Source organism: Antrostomus carolinensis, unplaced genomic scaffold (genome assembly GCF_000700745.2).
Source record: "Antrostomus carolinensis isolate BGI_N321 unplaced genomic scaffold, ASM70074v2 scaffold55505, whole genome shotgun sequence".
Taxonomy (NCBI): Eukaryota; Metazoa; Chordata; class Aves; order Caprimulgiformes; family Caprimulgidae; genus Antrostomus; species Antrostomus carolinensis.
Window position 1 is genome coordinate 1 of NW_010315411.1, and position 14,160 is coordinate 14,160.

The 14,160-nt window shown below is 37.0% G+C and overlaps 1 protein-coding gene across 1 annotated transcript; it reads left to right on the forward strand.

Annotated features, from left to right (window-relative positions):
* Window positions 1-806: 806 nt before the first annotated feature.
* LOC104520259 (phosphatidylinositol 4-phosphate 3-kinase C2 domain-containing subunit alpha) lies at window positions 807-11,710 on the forward strand (the record flags this gene model as incomplete). The annotated part of the gene is made up of 13 exons (XM_010167918.1): window positions 807-899; window positions 1,239-1,368; window positions 2,882-3,018; window positions 3,684-3,853; window positions 4,965-5,121; window positions 5,545-5,654; window positions 6,302-6,509; window positions 8,909-9,033; window positions 9,414-9,531; window positions 9,628-9,709; window positions 10,590-10,699; window positions 10,812-10,937; window positions 11,528-11,710. Coding segments are annotated over 13 exons (1,749 nt in total), but the record flags the coding sequence as incomplete, so codon positions are not given.
* Window positions 11,711-14,160: the final 2,450 nt, after the last annotated feature.

The window sequence follows — 14,160 nt, forward strand, 5'->3', positions numbered from 1 at the left end:
TAAAAATCTGCAATAACTATTTCTTCAGACCCTATCTCTTTGGAGACCAACAATCCTGGTTGTAGTAAAGCAGGGGACTATTCAAAGTGCATGAAAAAGTCATGTTTGCAGTAGTACTCAAACGAGAGAACTGAACAAGGCTATAAAGTTCAAACATTGAGTAGATACTGTGAAATAGGTGAAACTACCTGTTACTGGCTGTGTCCAAGAGATACATTGAACCCAGGGAGACAGACGGTTGCTTTATTTTATTGGTCCAGCAAGTAATAATATAGGGAGAAGCAGGTAAAAACTCTTCAAGGTTTGACAGTATCTGCTCAACCACAGTCTTGACTGTCATCATGCATGACTGAGAACCTAAAGGTCTGTGAACACTGGATTTAATCCTGTGTGGAGAGACAGTTCATCTTGCCTTCCTTCTCTACTGTAACTATTAAATCATGGGTATGTACTTGAAAGCAGATAAATGAGAAAGTAGTGGGAAATGTGCAAGTACCTGTTTCATTTAATAATATCTTACAGATTTCAAAAAAAGCTGCTGATTAAACATTTATCCATGTTTTATTCACTCTTCCCTTCAAAGTGTATAAAGCGTCACTGTAGAGCACTATTGGCTTTTGTACAAGAATTCAACAAATAACAGCCAAAGGGCTCTTTGTTCAAAGAAAGCACGTATTCGCCACAGTCGCAATGTTTAAAGTCTGAATAGGCACATTGTGTGTCAAACCTGCTTCTTGTCAGAATGGCTTGTTTTCTGGCTAGCAGCAATAGTCCTTTTTGAGTATTAACACTAAATCTACTTGTAGGCATGTTCTTTCTTCAGCTCCAATGCAGTACCACTGAAAATTGCACTGATAAATGCAGACCCTCTGGGAGAAGAAATTAATGTGATGTTTAAGGTAAGCTTTACATATGTATTGGAGAAAAAAAGTTGAATGGTAATCACTATTTCTTGGGTATTAATTAACTTTAGCATAGACCAATAAGCTTAGTTATTTTGTGAGTTTGTTCTAGTGTATCTAGAAACCAACATCTGAACAAGTTGTAAAATGTGAAAGTAAGTCTGCTGCATGTGAAAGGTTACATGTAGCATATTTCTCTTTTTAAGTGTGTAGCCATGAGGAAGTAAGTAGTGTACTGTATCACTTCCTAGAAATGGAAAGCAATTAAATCTGTGAAGTTTAGTTTTGCTGAAACCATATTATGTCTCTAGTTAACCTTTTATTTTTCCATTTAAGGTTGGAGAAGATTTGAGACAAGATATGTTGGCTTTACAAATGATTAAGATTATGGATAAGATCTGGCTGCAGGAAGGACTGGATTTACGGATGGTTATCTTCAAGTGTCTCTCAACTGGAAAAGACCGAGGTGCAAAACCAGATGCTGCCTATAATCTTTGCTCCTTCGCTTCAATTTCTTGTCACGTTGATAGTAAAAAAATTTCTGTGCAGTGGAAGGCCAGAAGCCTTCCATGCAAGGAACTTCAGTACTCAAGAGTATAGCAAGTTAAATTGTTCTGAATTTCCCGATGGCTGAGTTGCATTTAAGTGTTTCTTCTCTTGTGTCCTGAGATTCCTACCTGTTCTGTTGTCAATGAACAGTGGTGCAAACAAGGAAATATAAGGATAAAAGATAAGGTTTTTCTTGATGCCCTTACTGCAAAACAAAAAAATAATGGTACCACAACAATCCCGATTCTGAAAGTTTAGTTATAGTGAAAGAAAAACTGAAATTCTGAAGTATTTGGAATCTGCTGCAGTTGAGTTGGAATATCATTTATGTATTGAAACATGCAAAAACAGAGAAAAATTTAAAACACCTCCCCCTTTGCCCCCACCTCCCAGTATCCCAGAATTGGTGTTATATGCTGGTAAAAGTTCCTTGGGAATATGGGGCTGTCTTTTATGTTTGAAACTGGGTCACAGAAATCTAAGTTTGAGTGTAAATACCACCCTGCACCTTAAACATGCTTTTTGCTAGTTTTCACTAATTCTCTAGAGCTAGCCAATAGGAACCACAGATCTTTAAGAGGATAAACTATAACTTAAATATTTCAGTCAGATGCTAGAACAGCATGATGAAAACTCTTAAATACAAGGAAACATTGGAAATTTAGCTTGGCAAAACAAAGCAAAAAGCTTCTATTTATGAAATACTTGCTTTTTAGAGAAACAGATGGCTCTTCCTTCTTTGAACGATGACTTGATTACATAGCATGCTACTTTTTTTTTTTTGTTGCTGCTAATATTAGTATTCCTAAAGCACTTGAAGGATTAAAGTGAAAAAGAAAAGTGGATGTAAATTACAGATTTGCTTTTAGTAGCTCTTGCCAAGATAGAAGTAAAATTCTATTAACAAAATAAATGCTTTTCTTTTATAATTTAGCTGTACAAATTGTTTTAGTAAATGATATCTCCAAAGTAAGGCCACATGTAAAGCCCACTGCCTTATTTCTGGAGCCACAGTCTGGTCTGTTTCAACACTTGACAGCAGTTAAAATTACCAGATAACTTAAGTGTCGGTGTATGAGAAATGTCAGCATCAAAATATTTTGCAGTTATTGCTTATAGACCAATACTAGTTTATGTAGTAGAAAGTAATCATTCAAAGTATAATTTATGTGTGCATTCTAGCAACTGTAAGTAATTGTAGTAAAGTAAGCCTAACTGGGATTGCTGCATGTGTTTCAGGATATGCTTTGTAATACAGTCTGTGGAAATTCTTAGTAGACTAATAGCGCTATTTTTACACCTAACTGGGTTTTGAAAGAAGCTAGTCCAAGATTGTAAAATCCATCATTGTCAAAGTTTCTACTGAATAATGAAAATGCAGTATAACTTAAGGAGATGGTTACATAAACTGTGTTATATTTTGTATAAAGGCATGGTAGAGCTTGTTCCCGCTTCAGATACACTTAGGAAAATTCAAGTGGAATATGGAGTGACAGGTTCTTTTAAAGACAAGCCTCTAGCAGAATGGTTGCGAAAGTATAATCCTACAGAGGAAGAATATGAAAAGGTAACTTTTTCCAGTGTTGTTCTTTTTTGAATATATTTTAAAAGGAATAAATATAATCTCATGAAAGTATGAAATTCTTATTCCAGATATTCCATTAAAAGTTTTATGTCTTTAGGAAACTTAATTTTTTCTTATGCTCAAAAAAGAGCAAATGAAAATCCCTTCTATAACTAGAAAGGAGACAGTAGAATTCTCAGGATTCACATCAGGAGTTTATATTGGATATAGACAAAATGTACTTCAAATCCAAGATAGGAATGGTGGCTGCTCCTAACTGTGGTATAGGAGCAGTGGCCTCTTCTCATGCGAGCACATGGGATTCAAAAAATAAAATGTTTCTTTTGGCTACAATGCTGTTACAACACATTGAAAAAGTCAGTATTGTATGATTTTCTTCTCTGCTAAAATATTAATTTCTTTTTGTGACTTATCTTCAACTCCTCTTTTCTATTTATTTAAAAAAAAAAAATGCTAGAAAGTGTGGTATATACAATTTCTTGCAAAGCTGTATGTTTGAAGAACATTATTTTTGGAAACAAAGCAAATTTTAGGGCCTTTCTTCTCCAGCTTGGATTTTACCCTTGTCAAGATTGACTGTTGAATGCCTGAATGTTCTTTTCCCATTGATACTTGATCTGAATTTGCTTCTTTTCTCTCCTTCCCAGGCTTCAGAAAACTTCATTTACTCTTGTGCAGGATGCTGTGTAGCTACTTACGTATTGGGAATTTGTGACCGCCACAATGATAACATAATGCTCCGAAACACAGGGCATATGTTTCACATTGACTTTGGAAAATTTTTGGGTCATGCACAAATGTTTGGTAGCTTTAAAAGGTATTTTCTGAAGCTAAGCAATGTAGAGAATGAAGTGATTTTTAGTATATTTTTATAAGCTTTATAATTCTAAGCATTAACTTTTAAATTCCTGTTATCTGCTGTTTTCATTGGGAAGGCAATATCTTCCAGTTTAACCGCAGCATTTCCAGAATGCATTCAAACTTAACTGTATAGAATTAATTTTGAAAAGGCTTCAGCTTCCTTTTTCCATATTCTGATCTCTGGAACTGCTTAAGTCAAAGCACATAGGCACAACTTTCAAATGAAATTACTGTTCCTAGCTACTGGTAGATTGAAATAAGGAATCTGGTCTCCTAAGGATCATTTAACTTCAGTGCTTCTGAATTGCATTTGTTCCTTAAGAGCTTTGTGCTATACATACTTGGCAAATCTCAATGGGAATTTCTTTACAATAGCTATGGAAGCAAAGTGTTTTGGTACAGGAAAATATTAATGTAACTTTTTAGTAATATTTGGGAGCCTTACATCTAATACAGATCTCGGTGTCATACTTTTCTAGGAATATTGGATAGAATTGTATGACAGTTTCACCTTTTTTTAGCTATATTCATGCAATCATGTATTGTATGCTTGTTAAGTAAACTTTATCAATGAATAAGAAATTGAATGCCAGAACGTTTATGTCGTCTGAATATCTGAGTGTGAAGCAAATGAGAACAGACTGTGGCTCATAAAAGCAGTGGTGAATGTCAACATTATAGAAGAGTGAACAGCAAGTTTGTATTTACTAATGCTCTGTGTAGGAGAAGATATATATCCAGGATAGAGGAGTTATGTTTTAGTCAGGTGATAATGTAGTCATTACATTTGGTTTAGTGTGTTATGGCTTCCAGAAATGAGGGATGGAAGGCATTGTAAGGTAACCTGTCCTCCAAGTGTTGCTCCAGGAGATCTGCTGTAGGTCCAGTACTATTTGAATGTACTGGGAATCTGAGATAGGAGTGGGCAGCTGAACCCAACCCAAGAAATGGCATTAATGGATTATTTAATATCATTACCTCGAGGTGGGGATGGAGGGGAGGAGGAAGCACAAGACAAAGTGAATAGACCTTATAATTAACTTAGGAATTCTGTGCTTTTTGAACAGGGATCGAGCTCCTTTTGTGCTAACATCGGATATGGCTTATGTCATTAATGGTGGTGAAAAGCCCACTATTCGCTTTCAGTTGTTCGTGGATCTCTGTTGTCAAGCTTACAATTTGATAAGAAAACATGCAAACCTCTTCCTTAACCTACTTTCATTGGTAATAATTTTATTAAATTCAATTGAAACTTGATGGATCTCTCATGTTGGATCGTATTAAATGTCATGCTTTTTATGCTGCAGAAACTCTTAATGCATGCTTTAAAAGCCAGAAACATCAGAAGTACTTTTTAGGAAGGTTATATCTGGATTTTTCTTTTAAGCTTTTTTACTACCTGCCTGTTTCCTGATAATTAAAAACTATGAAGATACCATAAATTACACTGCAAAGTGTTTTAACTACTTTTAACTCGGCAGAAATGGTGAAGGGAGTAACTGCTGATTGTAAGTAATTGTTGACTATTGCTGTTAGCGTTGAGCAAGTTAGTGCAGCTTCAAATTGAATTTGATGGTTAAAGAGATTTAATCATTTCAATATAAAATTATATTGGGTTTATTGCATTAAAACTGTAAATTTCTGCAGATGCTTTCTTCTGGGTTACCAGAACTAAGTGGTGTTCAGGACTTGAAGTATGTCCAGGATGCTCTCCAGCCCCAAACAACAGATGCAGAAGCTACCATTTTCTTTACAAGGTACTAGATAAGTGAAGACTAAAATATCTACCAGCATCATCTTCTTAATGGGAGCTTTCTGCTCTGAAAAAATATACTAAGGGTGTTCACAAACATATCTGTAGAAGTTGAATACTTACACTGTACTATCATAAAATATCAGTTAACCAGCAAACTACCTAAATAAGATCAGTTTCATATCCGATTAATGCTTGTGCGAAAATACTTTGCCTTTAAGAGTAACCTTGTGCAAAAATATTGTTTGAAATACAGAGAGCAGATAATTCTGTTTGGCTGCTTGAGACTTGCATTTTGAATGCATGCTAAATTGCTTAATAGCAGTGTATGTGATGGGAACCTTGTAATGCATGTAAAGAAGTTCTTCCTTTCAGGAAGTGCTTTTGCACACTGGGGAGGGAGGGATGAGGTTCCAGTGTAACAAGTAGGCGAGTGTGGATAGAGTGTAACTGAATTGTTGCTCTTCTATTAAATGCTGATATGATGCTATTTATGTAGCCCATTGATCGCTTTTAGTTTAAAAGCTGTTTCTCTGTCAGTAAGAAATTGTTTTTTATTTTTCTTAAACTTAAGTCTGATTCATTGACAGAACTACTTCTGTGCGTTCTGACATGAGTTCTAGTATTTGATGGGTTTTTTCTCTTTTCTAGGTTGATTGAATCCAGTCTGGGAAGTGTTGCCACGAAGTTTAATTTCTTCATTCACAATTTGGCTCAGCTGCGTTTCTCAGGTCTACCTTCTAATGATGAACCCATCCTCTCATTTTCTGCTAAAACATATTCTCTTAAACAAGATGGCCGAATCAAACAAGTGTCTGTGTTTACATATCAGAAGAGATATAACCCAGATAAACACTATGTAAGTATGTGGAATCTGTTTCCACTCAGTGAAGATACTGTGCATTTTCTTTCAGCAAGATACATTCTCCTTCTATCCATAAGCTCAGTAATTAATCACAGAGAGTTAGTCCGGGGAAGCTTGCCTTGTTTAGCCTTAAGTAGCTAGCTTTGAGGTAGACAACTAGGTTCCCTTTATTGACAGAGATTTAGTAAAACCAGCTATAGATACTTACTTGTTCAGTTGGGCGCTAATGTCAGATTTAGGATGAGCTGTAGAGTTTTCTGAAGTCTGACTGCATTGATTATAATGACAGCTTAGAAACCCACACCAATGTTGACACCCAACACTAAGCTCCACTGTGGATGACTTTAAAGTAAAAACAAAACCCATAATTGCAATCTAGATGGGAATGCTCTTGCTTGCTTCCTGGAGAAGAACAGTTGTACAGGCTCTGGCTGGGAAGGAGTTACCTTTCTTCATAGCAGCCCACACAGTGCTTTGTTTTGGATGTTCAACTGAAACTGTGTGGATAACACACCATTGATTTGTCTGTTGCTGAACAGTGTTTGTGCAGTGTCAAGGCTTTCTATTTTTCTTCTGCTTTGCCCCTGTTCCCCCTGCAATGAGTAGGTTGTAGGTGAGCAAAGAGTTGGGAGGAGACACAGCAGGGATAGCTGACCCAAACTGTCCAAAGAGATACTCCATAGCATGTAATATGTACTCAGCAATAAAAACTGGGGGTAGGGGAAGAAAGCAGGGAGTGGGAGCATGTTGTCGTCCAAGGTGGCTGTTGCTAGGGACTGGCTGGGCATGGGTCTGCTTGTGGGAGATGGTGAGAGATTGTCTTTGTGTCACCTCCCCTCCCAAAGACTGCCTTTATCCCAACCCACAAGTCATCTCTCTCTTGCTCTTTTTCTCTCCCCTGTCCCATTGCTGAGGGGGTGGGAGTGAGCAAGCAGCTGTGTGGGTGCTTAGCTGCTGGCCAGGGTAATCCAACCACAGGAGTGCTATAGTACAGATTGGTATTTTTAGCATCCAATAAAATTCTTCAGAGTGAAGATACTTCTTGAAAAGGATCTAGAAGGAGGCAGAAAGGACAGAAACAGTGTTGGTGGAGATTATTTTTAAAAAATGGGGATTTGAGTCATGTTTATGTGCTTATGTAGCTGCCTTCTGTAAAATGGCTCTCACCTGAATACGAGTCATTAAGTCCAACACTTTCTGTCTTTGTTCTGACCTTTCATTAAAGTTGTAATTGCTCCCTCTAAGTAAAAGCATAGTTTCCTGTCTTAATGCACCTGCACTCCTAGTCAGTCTTACTGGAGGCAGCAAGCATTACAGTTGGCCCTCAGGATTTTGATAACCTGGATTACTCTTCAAGACTTGTATTAATATTCATATTCCAAGACAGCTGTGCAGCCATCTTCAATTTATTGGTTGTTTGTGGTTTTGAGTTTTTTTAACTTCTTTACTGCTGTTTGGCCTAGAATAGTCAGCTCAAATTAAGTTTTCCTCAAGTTGTTTAAAAAGTGAGCTATATTGATATATGCAAATGTACATCTCCTTCCAAGTTGTATTTACTGTAAATGTTTTAGTCTGGTAAGACACCAGCTAGGGAAGGTAGAACAAAGATGAATAATGCTAGAAGTGAAGAGCAGCTTTGTACTGAATCAATATTTGAACACTACTGGTCTAAGGCAAAACAGCCTTCCAGGAAACTGTTAACGTGATACAGTCTCCTTCTGTCTAGACTCTTCCCAGTTGCACTTTTTAAAATATATATATTTAACTCATCTGCCTATAAAATGAACTGAATTTTCTGTGCAGTTTCTCAACCTTTGTTTCTCTTTCATAATAACGTGACTAAGTGCATCCTGGGAATGTACCCCTAGTATTTTTTAAAAATCCTCTTACATAATGCAGTACACTTGTATCTGCCCACCAAATGATCACTTTAGAAGTGTAATCCTTTAGAATCTTGAGAGAACTAGACTGAAAAAAATTAGGCATTAGTTTCCTCCATATCCACAGCTGAAAAGTCTTGTGGCAGTTCTGGCCCTGCAGATATGTGTCTAGATGTAATCCTGCACTGATGTGATAGTTTTGTACACCTGCTATACAGTATGGGCTTACAGTGAGGCTTAAAAGAGAGAATGTGGACAGCTTAGCCTTTACTACCTTTATCCATCTGTCAGGCGTGGGTCTATGTATGGGAAGATCATGTGATGTTTCTTTGCATTACAGGAGGGCTATTTGTAATTCTAATTCTACTACAAAATGCAAACACTGATACTGGGATATGTATGCAGGAAGAGGGTTACCATAGTAAAAGAGTTAGTTGTTAAGAAAATTACATTAAGTCAGTTCTCTAATATTGTTATTACTTTTATCTTGGTTTTGGGGGGTTTTTTTGGCAGATCTATGTAGTGAGAGTTTTGAGAGATGGGCAAGTCGAGCCAACGTTTGTCTTCCGAACATTTGATGAGTTCCAGGAGCTCCACAACAAACTTGGCATTCTCTTTCCTCTCTGGAAGTTACCAGGGTATGTTCCTAACTTGCTCATCACTATTATAATGGAAACAAGAAAACTGCTTCCAGCGGGGTGGAAGAAGAAATAGCTTGAAATGGAGACAAAACTGCTGAGGGGCAAACTAGACCTCAAAGCTGGCAATTAAGGGATAAAGAAAACTGTTGTCACGAAGTTTTAAGGAGGAGAGCCAGAGAAGCAGATCTTTGTCTTTAGCCTGTGTATCACTGATAAGAATTACCTGTAAATATTTCCTTGCCTTTCTATAATGTCATTACCTATTAGCATGCTGTGTTTCCACTCCATACATTTCAGGAGGGAAATGACAATGAAATCTCTTAACTGTACTTGCTTCAGAGAAATTAACTGAAAACTGTCTTGTTTTTCCCACGTAGCTTTCCTAACAAGATGGTTCTGGGAAGAACACATATAAAAGATGTAGCAGCCAAAAGAAAAGTGGAGCTCAACAGCTACATACAGAGTCTGATGAACAGTTCTTCAGAGGTGGCAGAAGTGAGTTCAAATAACTTAAGCAAATCCAATGCAAGTTTTCAGATTTTCGTGCTTGTTAACAATTAAACTAATATGTAATATTTCTTCCAAATTTAGTGTGATCTTGTTTATACTTTTTTCCATCCATTACTTCGTGATGACAAAGTGGAAGGAATAGATGGAATAGCCAGACCTACAGGTAGGCAATGTTTTTGGGGAGTGTTTATAAATTGGGTGACTATAGTATGAGGCCTTTACAATATTTTGGTTTTTAAACCTTTTTTCATTAACTGTAGCTTTCTGTAGGAGTGGAACATCTCCCTTATGAGGAAAGGCTGAGGGAGCTGTGTCTCTTTATCTTGGAGAAGAGGAGACTGAGGGGTGACCTCATTAATGTTTATAAATATGTAAAGGGTGAATGTCAGGAGGATGGAGCCAGGCTCTTCTTAGTGATGCCCAACAGTAGGACAAAGGGCAACGGGTGCAAGATGGAGCACAGGAGGTTCCATGTACACATGAGGAAAAACTTTTTCACTACAAGAGTGATGGGATACTGGAACAGGCTGCCCAGAGAGGTTGTGGAGTCCCCTTCTCTGGAGAGATTCAAAACCCACCTGGACACGTTCCTGCGTGACCTACTGTAGGTGATCCTGCTCTGGCAGAGGCGTTGGACTGGATGATCTTTCAAGATCCCTTCCAATCCCCAACATTCTGTGATTCTGTGTGATTCTTTCCCTCATTTAAAACTTCACATCACTACCTTTCCAAATATGCCTGCATTCAGTTTCAAGGAAATAAAAACATACCAAAAATTGCAACAGTATTTGATCACTCGGGCTTGTTCATGGCTTGACTAAATTATTGAAGTTTTTACTGTGAATCTGCAAGTTGGTTCTTTCAAGAGACTGCAAAAATCTTTAAAACCTCTGGCCTTGCCCTCTTAGAGAACTAGAAATAAAATCAGAAACTGAACATGGTCTAAGGCTTGCATTTTCCCCCGTATATAATTAGTGTAGTACTCATGAAAATGTACAAATATTACAGAGAAAACAATTGTTTGGTTTTTTGTTTTTTTTCAGATGCAAGTCCATCAAGTCCTACCTCAGGCAAAGTGGGAGGAGAAGTGAAGCTATCCATATCATATAGAAATGGCACTCTATTTATCATGGTGATGCACATTAAAGACCTGGTAAGTACAGATACTGAGCTCACTGCTAAAAACCGTTTCCATTTTGTCAGTTACCTTCTTGACTTGATGTGCACTAACTAGTTTTCTAACTTGTCTTGTTTTTGGATTGTAGGTTACAGAAGATGGTGCTGATCCAAATCCCTATGTAAAAACATACTTACTTCCAGATATGCACAAAACATCCAAACGCAAAACCAAAATCTCCCGGAAGACAAGAAACCCAACTTTCAATGAAATGGCAAGTTTAAATTTATGTAGTAACTCCCTATGGTTTGCTGTTGTCTCTTATTCTAAGCAGTAATTAAAATACTGTTGAAAAGAATGTGCAAAGATATATAAATGGCAAAGGAACTTGTTTAGAAAACTTTTTTGCCCTGTTCTTTAAAAAAACAAACCAAACAAAAAAACCTTCAAAACTCACAAACCCAAAAAAAGCCAAAGCAACTGAGTAGATAAATGTACTATTACAAATAAGCAGAAATTTCTCAGACTGACTCTAAAGAGTGATGAGGGGAAGGGGAGGAATCTTAAAACTAAAAGATCCCCCTGCCCTGGATTCACTGATTTGTAATGTGGAGAAGAAAGAGTTCAGAAGTCTTGGCATGTAGACAGTACTTCCATCTAAAAACACTGCTCCTTTTAAACACTTAACAGCGGGAGCACAAAATAAAATACGGATGTGCTTCAGCCCGTACTCTAAGAAACAGGCATACTGAATGGTCATAATGCGCAGCTAGGACATCTGTCAGTGGCTGGGCAGTCAGAAGAAAGGGCAATCTTTGTAATTTCATTTGGATAACCAAAAATTATTGACTTCTTACCTTCCAGCTTGTGTACAGTGGATATAGTATGGAGACTCTGAAACAGAGAGAACTTCAGTTAAGTGTGCTCAGTGCAGAATCATTACGAGAGAATTTTTTCTTGGGTGGAATTACGCTCTCACTGAAGGACTTCAACTTGAGCAAGGAGACTGTTAACTGGTATCGATTAACTGCTGTACCCTACCTGTGAACTCATTTCTACACCTGAGTAAGACCAGAACAATTGTATTCACTTGTGCTTTTTCTGCATCTTCCTACTTGAAGATAACTTGTACATCTTAAAATAAGAGACTCTGCATTTCAACAGATATGTTGGACCAATGTTCACGTAGCCTAATTTGGAGGATTTCTAGAAAACTTGATTTATCCTTATGCAATGCTATCAAAGCATCGTTGTAAATGTTTGAACTGCAGGTAAAGGAAGGGGTTGTTAAACCATCCGTGAAAGTGAGATGAACAGTTTGACCATGCTAGTTGGTTGAACCTTAACTTAATCATTTGCCCTGTGAATATAATGCATTTTTACTTTTAACTTTTGTTACCTGTATTATGTCATCCAAAGAAGTGACATATTTTTAGGATTACATTCCCACTACTAACTAGACATCACAGAAGCAGCAACGGGTAAAATTTTGGTAGCTTCACACACACCTGCAGAAATGAAGGTTGAAGGGCTGGAAAAATTCCTTAGCATTGCATTTAATCCCAGATTCATGCTTCTCTCAAACTTACTGGAGTGAGTGCTAATAATGGAAGTTGTAAATAATGGTGCCTTATAATTCAAATGCTTCTCTTTTACCTCATTTCTGATATTTAAATATGTATACATGTTAACTTTCAGCCCCGTAAAAAGGGGAAACATTCTCATATCTGATAACTTGTAGGTCCTACTGGAAGTCTTTTCCTGAGATGTGTTATTTACAAATAACATCATCTTCATAGTGCAACTTTTCCCACTCCATCTTCTACCCATGATCTCCAAAAATTGAATGAAGGCTGGCTGAATGTGGTGACGTAGGAAATGTGCCCAGCTTATCAGCATTTTGAAATGTCTTAATCGCTAGAACTTTTAAATACTGAAGTGATTAAATATGGAACAGATTAAAACACTAAATCCAAAGTGGCATTTGCACTAAATTACTTATGTGTACCTCCAGGTAAAGGGTGGCCTCTAGTTAAAAAGCACAACTGCTGAGTGAATTGCAGGAATGAGCTGCATTAACAGAGCTTTGAGAGGGGAACTTGGTCACCTTTTTTTTATTTTAAAAGCAACACTGTTTGTCACTCACAGTAATAATTAATTCCACTAAAAATACTTAATTCCAAGGAACATTAGAGTTGAACTATATTGTGGGAGTGGGTGCAAATATGACTTACTGCCTCCCATTAATATAACTGGTTACTTAATTAGGTTTTTCTGCACTATAGGTGTAGCCTTTCTATTCACCTTGCTCAGTGTTTCAGATGATCTTGTTCTGTCTAAACAAAACTGTAGAGCTGCACTATCTTATTTAGTACTAAATCTTGAGGCAAGAGACTCTCACCACTGACTATGACTAGAGTGAAATTTAAAGTAAAATAGCAGCTATGAATGAAGACACAATATGGGCAAAGCCTTCTATATATACCCAACACTAAAACCCTCTTTAATAATCTGATTTTCCTTCCCCTGCTACTGACCAATCTCCCTTCAATACAGTGAGAGAAGTAAACTTGAATCTCCTGGTGCCTAAAATATCCACGGTCCAATTTCGTAGGAATTTTTACAATTAAAATGCTAAGAATATCTTGAATGTTAGAAACTGGGTTGATACTAATGGGCGCTAACAAATCCCAGTTCTATTGGGCATCTTCTGCATATTTTTCATTTAGTATATAGCCTGTAAATAATAAACTATATAACTAGATATATTTCCTGCTCACTTGATGCTTTTGAGACTTATTCCATTCCATCATTAGAATCACAAGTCACTTAAACACAGGAAAGTAGACTACTGTTTTTGTGAAACGTTCCATTGTGAAATAAAATGAAAGCAATATGTACTGCCTTTTTTGCAGTTTGCTATTAAAGCACAGTGTCTTACAGCACAAAATACAAATAAACTAAAATCATTTTTAAATGATTTGCAGTTTTAACAGTTGTCTGGACTTGGGGAAAAAAATGTATAGTACTGTACTATTGTTAGCACTTGTCCTGATTTCTGATTTAATCTTCTTCATAGCTCTACTCATTTTGTGCCTTTCCCTTCCTTTTCAAAATAATTACTGGCTGAAGCGTTTTCTGGTCATGGTTTTTATTTTGTCTGCAAAAGCACTAAGCTTACACCTCTTTGCACTATTGTCAATTAAGAAAAAGGTAATTGTTGCAGTAAGTTTAATGTGCTACATTAAAAAAAAGGGGGATATGAAAGAGAAAATGAAAATACTGAATATGAAATACTGGATATGAAAATACTGAATGGAGGTGGAGTTCATGAGAACGTGATGTAGCTTGAAAACCTACTTTTAACAGCTTTTTGTATCATGTTTAATGAGAAGAAAATCGTTGATGCAGTCAGCGTATGAGCTGCAGCCGGTATTTCAGGGTCACAGCTTGTGCTTGCACTGAAGTTCCCCCGACTGCCTTCTGAGGGGCTGCAG